General features: G+C 53.6%; 1 protein-coding gene across 1 annotated transcript; it reads left to right on the top strand.

The window, feature by feature from the left end:
* Positions 1 to 7995: 7995 nt before the first annotated feature.
* On the top strand, positions 7996 to 8652 carry LOC136097777 (feather keratin-like). Its single transcript, XM_065830533.2, has 2 exons — positions 7996 to 8017; positions 8318 to 8652. The coding sequence occupies exons 1-2, from the start codon at positions 7996 to 7998 to the stop codon at positions 8650 to 8652; spliced, it is 357 nt and encodes a 118-aa protein (XP_065686605.2).
* The last annotated feature ends 4187 nt before the right edge of the window (positions 8653 to 12839 follow it).

A 12839-nucleotide genomic window follows, 5' to 3' on the forward strand; every position in this document is an offset into this window, starting at 1 on the left:
CCTCAGCAGCCCTCACGCCTCCCCACTGCCACGCTCCCCACAGCCCCGCACCAGCCTCCCCACTCCCTCGCCCTCCTGCAACACCGCTCCTCGCACCCTCACGCCCCTGCGCTTGCTCAACAGCCTCTCGTCTATTCCAGGGCCCCTCCACGCTACACACATGGCCTGCTACAACGCCTGCGGCACTGGGGGACCCACCCCGCTGGCCAACAGCTGCAACGAGCCCTGTTCCCTGCAGTGCCAGGACTCCCGCGTCGTCATCCAGCCTCCCGCCGTGCTGGTCACCCTGCCAGGACCCATCCTCACCTCCCACCCCCAGAGCACCGCCGTTGGATCCTCCTCGTCGGCTGCCGTGGGCAACGAACTCGGCGCCCAGGGAGTTGCCATCAACTCCGGCGCCTTCGGCTACGGCAACGGCTATGGCTTCGGGGGCCTGGGCTGGTTCGGCGGCAGAAGGAGCCGCTACATCTGCTAAGGGCCCTCGCCAACACCCCTGATGCCAACCACACACACCCTGGAAGCCACAGCATGGATTGAGGACATGCACCTCTAGGCCCTTGCAGGCACATGCACCTGCTGTCCATGGCTCCTCCTCTCAGGGCACGAAGCGCCGAAACAAGGAAGGGGCCACCCCGGGCTGCCTTCATCACCGGCCGAAGGACCTTCTCTTCTTCTCCCACAACTCTCTTTGCACCTTACACTTGCTCTCTTCCACTTGGTACTCCTACCTTTGCACTCTTTTTGGTCCCCAATAAAGATCTCTTGCATCCCAGCCTGAGACGCCTCCTCTTGCTTTCTTCTGCCATGGTTTGCCCAGTCTGACTGACCAAAAAAGCAGGGCTCAAGGGGCCATCATGCTGGTGGGTGGAAAAGGGCCACGAGACTACTCTTAGCAACTAAGTCTTCAGGAACACCACCCACATGCATTTGGTGGTCTTCCGGGCTGTCAGACAAGCCCTTCACTTACCCAAGGAAAAGGTTTGGAAAGTGTCATCCACTTCTACCCTGGCCTCTCACCCAAGCTCCCCGTGGCAGCACCTACTTTTTCAAATCACTTCCTCAGCACCACTCGCTGCCCATCACGGCAAACAGAATCACTGCGTGCCCAAGGAACCTCTGGACATCATCTAGTTCAACTCCACCTGCTCAAGCGTCGTCAGCTCAAGCGGGCTGTCCATGCAGTTTCCAGTCAGATGTTCAGTATCTCCAAGGACAGAGACTCCAGTATCTCTCTGCACAAGCAGATCCACTTCCTGACCACCCTCGCACTGAATAAGCGTTGCCCGCTCCTCTCACAAAATGGCACGGCTTCTCAGCTTTCTCCCTTCACCCTCGGCCTGGCCGTGGGCACCAGTGACAAGAGTCTCATTCCCTTGTCCTTGTTCCCTTTTGCTTCAGTATTTTGACACACTGATGACATCTACCTATGCTGCCTTGGCTCCTGTCTAAAAACCTCATCTACATGTCTTTTAATTACCACCAGACATGGTGACTCCACCGCTCCCAGAGCACCCTCTTCCAATGCCCGACAACCCTTTCAGGGAGAGATTTTTCTTAATATCCATCTAAACCTCCAACGGCACTACTTGAAGCCACCTGTTCACCTCTTAGCTCTTGCCACCTGAGAGAAGAGAACAACATCTCCCTCTCGACACCCTCCTTTCAGACAGTTGCAGAGAGAGAGAGAAGGTCTCTCCTCAGCCTCTTGTTCTCCAGGGAAAACACCCCCAGAGCCCTCAGCTTCTCCCCATCCCACTTGTGCTCCAGGTCCTTCACCAGATTCGTTGCTCTTCTCTGAACCCCCTCCAGCACCACAAAGGTCTTCCTCATCATGATGGGCCAAAAAGTGAATGCCGCATTCTAGGTGCAGCCTCACCAAAGACAGAGGGATGGTCACTGCCCTCCTCTGGTTGTCCAACCCAGTGATGACACAGGCCAGAATGCTGTTGGCCTTCATGGGCACACAGTGGCTCACCTAGACAAAATTCACAGCAATTCCCTCACCCACCAAGTGGCTCTACTTGTCATAGAAGAGATTAGGTTAGTCAGGCAGGACATGCCTTTCATAATCATACGCAGACTGGGCCGGATCACTTGCTAGGTTGTCCTGTACGTGCAGTATGAGGACACTCAACATGATCTGCTCCCTGCCCTTCCCTGGCAGCAAGATCAGACTGAAAGGGCTGTATTTTCTCACATACTCCTTACAGCCCTTCTTGTAGAAAAGTCTCACATTTGCCATCCTCCAGTCAACTAAGACTTCCCTGGTGAGCCGGGACTGCTAAGAAATTATGCCAAGTGGATTGGTGAGCATGTCCCACAGGTCCTTCAATACCCTTGGCTGGATACCATCTGGTTCCATGTCTAACTGGTGTAGCATTTCATCAACCTTTTCCCCTTTGTTTCTTGTGCTTCATTCTGCTCCTCATCCCTGTCTTCCAGCTCAGGGGGCTGGGCAGACATAGAACTGTGGAATGTCTTAGACACAGTCACCTTGAGTTACTGGAACAACCCAGACCAAAATGGAACGAGGAACCGGAATATTTTTGTACACGAAAAAACACTTACAATGTGTTAGTCAAATTGCCGGAGAACGTGCAAGATTAATTAAACCAAACACGTGATAATTTTAAGGGTGTAAACAGCTAGCGTAAGCAAATCAAAATAGAAAGTTAAACACGTGCACAACAGTGACTAGCTATTTGTTTAAGTGCCTTGCCTAAATAAAGAGTCTTTTGGCTCACCTGCATCACAAGTCTGTGTCATCAATCCCTTCAGAAAACAACAGGTTTTGCAATTAAAGAATGAGGCAATGAGGGCACTAAAGCATTTTCCTCAACTCAGGTCTCTGTGTTTTCTTCCAGTGGCAAATAAATGATGGAAATTCTCCTTAGCCCTCTGTTGCTAATCATGTATGTACAGAAACATTTTTAATGTGTTTTACGAAAGTAGCAGATTAAGATCTAGATGGGCTTTGGCAATTCTAACGTGCTGCCTGCATAACCTCTCAACATCCTTGCAAAGCTCCTGAGTACCCTGCACCTTCTTCCAGAATTCCTAACTTTCTCTTTTTTGTATCCTGAGTTCCAACCAAATCTTTCCCTTCAGCCAGGCCGGTCTTCTTCCCTGCCAGCTCGTGTTCTACACACAAACACTGTCTATTTAACACGAGGAACCTTCTGGAACCTTGTCAGAGCTTCCAATTGTGTAGCTCCTTCACTGCTAAAACCTTGACACACGAACCCTGCACAGCCAGCTCATGAGGAGAACACACACCAAGACACCACACAGCACAACAAGTGTGGAAGGAAAGGCTTAGTGAGATGGAAGCAAAGAAGGCTGGGATGAAACACAATAAGGAGGCCATATTTCAAGCCTGGATGAGCTCCAAAGCCCAGACCAGTCTGCAAGGGCAGTGAGGAAAGGGCTCCCGCTTCACAAAGCAAACCACATGGATGCCATGGGATGACCTCACTGATGACACTCCACCTCTCCTACGCTTCAGTCGAGTCCTCTGCCCACCCTGACACGTGCTATCAATGCCAAGTTTATGGTCACTAATTCACGGACTTGAAAGCTGCCACCAGGGCCAAGTGGACACGTCCTCAAGACAAGAACAAGAAATTGGAGCATTGCAGGAAGCAAAACACACCCTCCTCATTCCTGGCCAGCCTGCGGCGTCAAACAGCTGCTGGCGGCAAAATGCCGCGATGCGCAAAGGCCGTCCCACCCCTCGGGGACCAGCATAAAAGCCTGCCCAGAGCGTCTCTCCCTCACACACTTCTCCTGACGCCTTCTCCTCCCTCCGCGCTCAACAAGGTGAGCCTCAACCCCCTTCCCCTCCTTCTCCTGCCCCACCTGGCCCCTCTCTTCCAGCACACTTTGCCCCCAGCCTCAGCAGCCCTCACGCCTCCCCACTGCCACGCTCCCCACAGCCCCGCACCAGCCTCCCCACTCCCTCGCCCTCCTGCAAAACCACTCCTTGCACCCCCACGCCCCTGCACTTGCTCAGCAGCCTCTTGTCTATTCCAGGGCCCCTCCACGCTACACACATGGCCTGCTACAACGCCTGCGGTACCTGGGGACCCACCCCGCTGGCCAACAGCTGCAACGAGCCCTGTTCTCTGCAGTGCCAGGATTCTCGTGTCGTCATCCAGCCTCCCGCCGTGCTGGTCACCCTGCCAGGACCCATCCTCACCTCCCACCCCCAGAGCACCGCCGTTGGATCCTCCTCATCAGCTGCCGTGGGCAACGAACTCGGCGCCCAGGGAGTTGCCATCAACTCCGGCGCCTTCGGCTATGGCAACGGCTATGGCTTTGGAGGCATAGGTGGCTTTGGCGACAGAAGAGGCCGCTACATCTGCTAAAGGCCCTCGCCGCCACCCCGATGCCAACCACACACACGCTGGAAGCCAAGCCACGGATTGAGGACACGCACCTCTAGGACCTTGCAGGCACATGCACCTGCTGTCCATGTCTCCTCCTCTTAGGACACCAAGAAAAGAAGCAGGGAAGGGGCCAAACTGGGCTGCCTTCATCCCTGGCTGAGGTCCTTCTCCTCTTCTCCCACCTCTTCCTTTGCACCTTACATTTGCTCTCTTCCACTTGGTACTCCTACCTTTGCACTCTTTTTGGTCCTCAATAAAGTTCTCTTCATCCCAGCCTGAGACGCCTCCTCTTGCTTTCTTCTGCCGTGGTTCATCCAGTCTGACTGAGCAAGAAAGCAGGGCTCAAGGGGTGTGGGCACCAATGACAAGAGTCTCATTCCTTTGTCCTTGTTCTCTTTGGCTTGAGTATTTAGACACACTGGTGATATCTACCTATGCTGCCTTGTCTCCTGACTTAAAACCTCATCTACACGTCTTTTAATTACCTCCAGGGATGGTGACTCCACCATTTCCCTGAGCACCCTGTTCCAATGCCTGACAACCCTTTCTGGGAGACATTTTTTTCAATATCCAGTCTAAACCCCCAATGGCACTATTGAAACCGTTTCTTGACCTCTTAATTTTTGCTCCTTGAGAGAAGAGAACAACATCTCCCTCTCGACACCCTCCTTTCAGACAGTTGCAGAGAGAGAGAAGGTCTCTCCTCAGCTTCCTGTTACCCAGGAAAAACATCCCCAGAGCCCTCAGCTTCTTTCCATCCCACTTGTGCTCCAGATCCTTCACCAGATTCGTTGCCCTTCTCTGAACCCCCTCTAGCACCTCCAAGGTCTTTCTTGTCGTGATGGGCCAAAAAGTGAACTGCGGATTCTAGGTACAGCCTCACCAGCACCAAATACATGGGGATGGTCACTGCCCTCCTCTGGCTGTCCACACCAGTGATGACACAGGCCAGAATGCTGTTGGCCTTCATGGGCACACGCTGGCTCATGTTCTGCCAGCTGGTCACCAGTAGCCCAGGCCCTTTTCCAACAGGCAGCTTTACAGCCTGTCTTCCACCAAGCCTCAAGTGTTCCTTGGGGTGGTGGTGACGCAAGTGCAGAACCCGACACTTAGCCTTGTTGAACCTCAGACAATTGCCATCTTATCATCTATCCAGCCACCCCCAGAGCACTGCCGTTGGATCCTCGTCATCAGCTGCAATGATCAATGAACTTGGCGCCCAGGGAGTTGCCATCAACTCCGGGGCCTTCGGCTACGGCTACAGAGGCCTGGGCGGCTTCGGAGGCCTGGGTTGCTTCGGCGGTAGAAGGGCTGGATACATCTGCTAACGGCCCACAGCTTCACACCTGTCGGATGCCACCCACCGCTCTGAAGCTACGGCATGGATTTTGGACTCACCTCTGGATCCTTCTTGGCACGTGGACCTGCTGTCCATGGCTCCTCCTCTAAAGGAGCCAGGGAGATCTTGGTGCTCTAGCAAAATCTATGTCACGGATACAATATCAGCTAATGTTCACCCTCCGTGCAGCTTATACTTGTCACCTTCTATTTGGTGCTCCTGCATTTTCACTATTCTTCTTTTTTCAATAAAGTTGTCTTGCATCCCAGCCTGAGACATCTCACTTTACTTTCTTCTCTCAAGGCTCCTCCAACCTCACCCAGCACAAAGCCACTGTTTAGGAAGCAAACTGGATAGGGGGGAAAATGGCCACAGGACCTGTCCCAGGAAATATGTCACCAGTTATACCAGCAAGAACACAGACCAGAATCTGGGCATCATCCAGAACATGATGAAAGCCCATCACTGTATCAAAGAAAAACTTTGACACAAGAACACTCTCCTCAAAATGCCTGTGGTGAGACCTCCCTATGCCAACACACACTTGACTATCTTTCTTCCTCAGCATCACTCTCCGGCTCTACCAGGAGCAGAAAGAAAGAATCATTTAGTATTCAGACTTTTTTCATGGTTTCAGAGGTCCTGCCAAGTCTGTGGTCCAACACAGGCTTCCTACAGGGTCACACCTCCTGTGGGTCCACCCACCTGCTCCAGCATCAGGTCCTCTATGGGCTCCAGGTGGTTATCTCCTCCACTGTGGACAACCCTTTTCTGGGAAGAAAATTGTCCTAATATCCAATCTAAACCTCTCCTGGCACAGCTTGAGGCCATTTCCTCTTGTCCTGTCACTTGATACTTGGGAAAGACACTGAATCCTTTCCTCACTACAACCTCCTTTCAGGCAGGTGCAGAGAGCCAGAAGGTCTCCCCTCACTTTTCTTTGCTCCAGGCTATACCCCTGCCACGTCCCAAAGTGGGTCCTCCATCACACCCGTGCTCCCAGCTTTTCACAAGTTCCATTCCCCTTCTCTGAAATTGCTTAGGCACCTGGAGATCTTTCTTTTTGTCAGGGGCCCAAAACTGTACACACCATTCAAGGTGTGTCCTCACCAGAGCCAAGGACAGGGGATCGTCACTGTCCTGCTCCTGCTGGACACAAGCCAGGACGCTGGTGGCTGTCCTGGCCACCTGGCCACACACACTGGCTCATACTCAGCCACTGTCGACCGACACCCCCAGGTCCCTTACCACCGGGCAGCTTGCCAGCCACTCTTCCACAAACCTGGAGCCTTTTTAGGGTTGTGCTGACCTAAGTGCAGGACCCGACACTTGGCCTTGTTGAACCTCATGCAACTGGTCTCAATCCATTAATCCAACCTGTCCAGGTCCCTCTGTAGAGCCTTCGTAGTGCCAAGTGGCTCAACGCTCCTGCCTAACTTGGTGTCATCTGCAGATGTGCTGAGGGCGCACTTGATCTCCTCATCCTGATTAAGAAGAAAGTGATTAAACAGAACTGGCCCAAGGACTGAGCCCTGGGGAACACCCCTTGTGAGTGGCCACCAACCGGATTTAACTCCAGTCACCATAAACCTTTGGGATCAGCCACCCAGCCCGTTTTTCAGCCATCTAGGACTAAGGCTGTCCAAGCCGTGAGCATCCACTTTCTCTGGGAGAAACAGTGTTAGCTTGTCTACACACAAACACTGTCTATGTAGCATGAGTAATCTTCTGGAACCTTCTCACACCTTCCAACAGTGTAGCTCCTTCCCTACTAACACCTTGAAACATGAGCCCTGCACACCCACCTCATAAGACAAACACACACCAAGGCCCCCACAGAGCACAACGAGCGCGGAGGGAAAGGCTTAGTGAGATGGAAGCAAGCAGGGCCGAGATCCCATGCCATGGAAGAGACAGTTCCACAAGCCCAGCACAGCTTCAAAGCCCAGATCAGTCTGCCAGTGCTGCAAGGAAATGAGGCCCCCTCAACACAACATAACTGCAAACCACAGGAGTGCCATGGAATGACCTCACTGATGACACCCAACCTCTCCTACCCTCTGACTGCCATCTCTGCCCGCCCTGACTCGTGCCATCAATGCCAACTCTTCGGCCTCTACCGCTCGCACTTCAAAGCTGCCGCACGGCCAAGTGGACACGTTCTAAAGCCAAAAACAAGAAATCGGAGCGTTGCGGGAAGGAAACCACAGCTTCCTCATTCTTGGCCAACCTGTGGCATCAAACAGCTGCTGGCTGCGAACTGCCGACATGCGCAAAGGCTGTCCTGCCCGTGGGGGACCAGCATAAAAGCCGGCCCAGCGCCTCTCTCCCTCACACACTTCTCCTGGTGCCTTCTCCTCCCTCCGCGCTCAACAAGGTGAGCCTCAACCCCCTTCCCCTCCTTCTCCTGCCCCGCCTGGCCCCTCTCTTCCAGCACGCTCTGCCCCCAGCCTCAGCAGCCCTCACGCCTCCCCACTGCCACGCTCCCCACAGCCCCGCACCAGCCTCCCCACTCCCTCGCCCTCCTGCAACACCGCTCCTCGCACCCTCACGCCCTTGCGCTTGCTCAACAGCCTCTCGTCTATTCCAGGGCCCCTCCACGCTACACACATGGCCTGCTACAACGCCTGCGGCACTGGGGGACCCACCCCGCTGGCCAACAGCTGCAACGAGCCCTGTTCCCTGCAGTGCCAGGACTCCCGCGTCGTCATCCAGCCTCCCGCCGTGCTGGTCACCCTGCCAGGACCCATCCTCACCTCCCACCCCCAGAGCACCGCCGTTGGATCCTCCTCGTCGGCTGCCGTGGGCAACGAACTCGGCGCCCAGGGAGTTGCCATCAACTCCGGCGCCTTCGGCTACGGCAACGGCTATGGCTTCGGGGGCCTGGGCTGGTTCGGCGGCAGAAGGAGCCGCTACATCTGCTAAGGGCCCTCGCCAACACCCCTGATGCCAACCACACAGACCCTGGAAGCCACAGCATGGATTGAGGACACGCACCTCTAGGCCCTTGCAGGCACATGCACCTGCTGTCCATGGCTCCTCCTCTCAGGGCACGAAGCGCCGAAACAAGGAAGGGGCCACCCCGGGCTGCCTTCATCACCGGCCGAAGGACCTTCTCTTCTTCTCCCACAACTCTCTTTGCACCTTACACTTGCTCTCTTCCACTTGGTACTCCTACCTTTGCACTCTTTTTGGTCCCCAATAAAGATCTCTTGCATCCCAGCCTGAGACGCCTCCTCTTGCTTTCTTCTGCCGTGGTTTGCCCAGTCTGACTGACCAAAAAAGCAGGGCTCAAGGGGCCATCATGCTGGTGGGTGGAAAAGGGCCACGAGACTACTCTTAGCAACTAAGTCTTCAGGAACACCACCCACATGCATTTGGTGGTCTTCCGGGCTGTCAGACAAGCCCTTCACTTACCCAAGGAAAAGGTTTGGAAAGTGTCATCCACTTCTACCCTGGCCTCTCACCCAAGCTCCCCGTGGCAGCACCTACTTTTTCAAATCACTTCCTCAGCACCACTCGCTGCCCATCACGGCAAACAGAATCACTGCGTGCCCAAGGAACCTCTGGACATCATCTAGTTCAACTCCACCTGCTCAAGCGTCGTCAGCTCAAGCGGGCTGTCCATGCAGTTTCCAGTCAGATGTTCAGTATCTCCAAGGACAGAGACTCCAGTATCTCTCTGCACAAGCAGATCCACTTCCTGACCACCCTCGCACTGAATAAGCGTTGCCCGCTCCTCTCACAAAATGGCACGGCTTCTCAGCTTTCTCCCTTCACCCTCGGCCTGGCCGTGGGCACCAGTGACAAGAGTCTCATTCCCTTGTCCTTGTTCCCTTTTGCTTCAGTATTTTGACACACTGATGACATCTACCTATGCTGCCTTGGCTCCTGTCTAAAAACCTCATCTACATGTCTTTTAATTACCACCAGACATGGTGACTCCACCGCTCCCAGAGCACCCTCTTCCAATGCCCGACAACCCTTTCAGGGAGAGATTTTTCTTAATATCCATCTAAACCTCCAACGGCACTACTTGAAGCCACCTGTTCACCTCTTAGCTCTTGCCACCTGAGAGAAGAGAACAACATCTCCCTCTCGACACCCTCCTTTCAGACAGTTGCAGAGAGAGAGAGAAGGTCTCTCCTCAGCCTCTTGTTCTCCAGGGAAAACACCCCCAGAGCCCTCAGCTTCTCCCTATCCCACTTGTGCTCCAGGTCCTTCACCAGATTCGTTGCTCTTCTCTGAACCCCCTCCAGCACCACAAAGGTCTTCCTCATCATGATGGGCCAAAAAGTGAATGCCGCATTCTAGGTGCAGCCTCACCAAAGACAGAGGGATGGTCACTGCCCTCCTCTGGTTGTCCAACCCAGTGATGACACAGGCCAGAATGCTGTTGGCCTTCATGGGCACACAGTGGCTCACCTAGACAAAATTCACAGCAATTCCCTCACCCACCAAGTGGCTCTACTTGTCATAGAAGAGATTAGGTTAGTCAGGCAGGACATGCCTTTCATAATCATACGCAGACTGGGCCGGATCACTTGCTAGGTTGTCCTGTACGTGCAGTATGAGGACACTCAACATGATCTGCTCCCTGCCCTTCCCTGGCAGCAAGATCAGACTGAAAGGGCTGTATTTTCTCACATACTCCTTACAGCCCTTCTTGTAGAAAAGTCTCACATTTGCCATCCTCCAGTCAACTAAGACTTCCCTGGTGAGCCGGGACTGCTAAGAAATTATGCCAAGTGGATTGGTGAGCATGTCCCACAGGTCCTTCAATACCCTTGGCTGGATACCATCTGGTTCCATGTCTAACTGGTGTAGCATTTCATCAACCTTTTCCCCTTTGTTTCTTGTGCTTCATTCTGCTCCTCATCCCTGTCTTCCAGCTCAGGGGGCTGGGCAGACATAGAACTGTGGAATGTCTTAGACACAGTCACCTTGAGTTACTGGAACAACCCAGACCAAAATGGAACGAGGAACCGGAATATTTTTGTACACGAAAAAACACTTACAATGTGTTAGTCAAATTGCCGGAGAACGTGCAAGATTAATTAAACCAAACACGTGATAATTTTAAGGGTGTAAACAGCTAGCGTAAGCAAATCAAAATAGAAAGTTAAACACGTGCACAACAGTGACTAGCTATTTGTTTAAGTGCCTTGCCTAAATAAAGAGTCTTTTGGCTCACCTGCATCACAAGTCTGTGTCATCAATCCCTTCAGAAAACAACAGGTTTTGCAATTAAAGAATGAGGCAATGAGGGCACTAAAGCATTTTCCTCAACTCAGGTCTCTGTGTTTTCTTCCAGTGGCAAATAAATGATGGAAATTCTCCTTAGCCCTCTGTTGCTAATCATGTATGTACAGAAACATTTTTAATGTGTTTTACGAAAGTAGCAGATTAAGATCTAGATGGGCTTTGGCAATTCTAACGTGCTGCCTGCATAACCTCTCAACATCCTTGCAAAGCTCCTGAGTACCCTGCACCTTCTTCCAGAATTCCTAACTTTCTCTTTTTTGTATCCTGAGTTCCAACCAAATCTTTCCCTTCAGCCAGGCCGGTCTTCTTCCCTGCCAGCTCGTGTTCTACACACAAACACTGTCTATTTAACACGAGGAACCTTCTGGAACCTTGTCAGAGCTTCCAATTGTGTAGCTCCTTCACTGCTAAAACCTTGACACACGAACCCTGCACAGCCAGCTCATGAGGAGAACACACACCAAGACACCACACAGCACAACAAGTGTGGAAGGAAAGGCTTAGTGAGATGGAAGCAAAGAAGGCTGGGATGAAACACAATAAGGAGGCCATATTTCAAGCCTGGATGAGCTCCAAAGCCCAGACCAGTCTGCAAGGGCAGTGAGGAAAGGGCTCCCGCTTCACAAAGCAAACCACATGGATGCCATGGGATGACCTCACTGATGACACTCCACCTCTCCTACGCTTCAGTCGAGTCCTCTGCCCACCCTGACACGTGCTATCAATGCCAAGTTTATGGTCACTAATTCACGGACTTGAAAGCTGCCACCAGGGCCAAGTGGACACGTCCTCAAGACAAGAACAAGAAATTGGAGCATTGCAGGAAGCAAAACACACCCTCCTCATTCCTGGCCAGCCTGCGGCGTCAAACAGCTGCTGGCGGAAAAATGCCGCGATGCGCAAAGGCCGTCCCACCCCTCGGGGACCAGCATAAAAGCCTGCCCAGAGCGTCTCTCCCTCACACACTTCTCCTGACGCCTTCTCCTCCCTCCGCGCTCAACAAGGTGAGCCTCAACCCCCTTCCCCTCCTTCTCCTGCCCCACCTGGCCCCTCTCTTCCAGCACACTTTGCCCCCAGCCTCAGCAGCCCTCACGCCTCCCCACTGCCACGCTCCCCACAGCCCCGCACCAGCCTCCCCACTCCCTCGCCCTCCTGCAAAACCACTCCTCGCACCCCCACGCCCCTGCACTTGCTCAGCAGCCTCTTGTCTATTCCAGGGCCCCTCCACGCTACACACATGGCCTGCTACAACGCCTGCGGTACCTGGGGACCCACCCCGCTGGCCAACAGCTGCAACGAGCCCTGTTCTCTGCAGTGCCAGGATTCTCGTGTCGTCATCCAGCCTCCCGCCGTGCTGGTCACCCTGCCAGGACCCATCCTCACCTCCCACCCCCAGAGCACCGCCGTTGGATCCTCCTCATCAGCTGCCGTGGGCAACGAACTCGGCGCCCAGGGAGTTGCCATCAACTCCGGCGCCTTCGGCTATGGCAACGGCTATGGCTTTGGAGGCATAGGTGGCTTTGGCGACAGAAGAGGCCGCTACATCTGCTAAAGGCCCTCGCCGCCACCCCGATGCCAACCACACACACGCTGGAAGCCAAGCCACGGATTGAGGACACGCACCTCTAGGACCTTGCAGGCACATGCACCTGCTGTCCATGTCTCCTCCTCTTAGGACACCAAGAAAAGAAGCAGGGAAGGGGCCAAACTGGGCTGCCTTCATCCCTGGCTGAGGTCCTTCTCCTCTTCTCCCACCTCTTCCTTTGCACCTTACATTTGCTCTCTTCCACTTGGTACTCCTACCTTTGCACTCTTTTTGGTCCTCAATAAAGTTCTCTTCATCCCAG

The sequence above is a fragment of the Patagioenas fasciata genome, chromosome 2 (genome assembly GCF_037038585.1).
Source record: "Patagioenas fasciata isolate bPatFas1 chromosome 2, bPatFas1.hap1, whole genome shotgun sequence".
Taxonomy (NCBI): Eukaryota; Metazoa; Chordata; class Aves; order Columbiformes; family Columbidae; genus Patagioenas; species Patagioenas fasciata.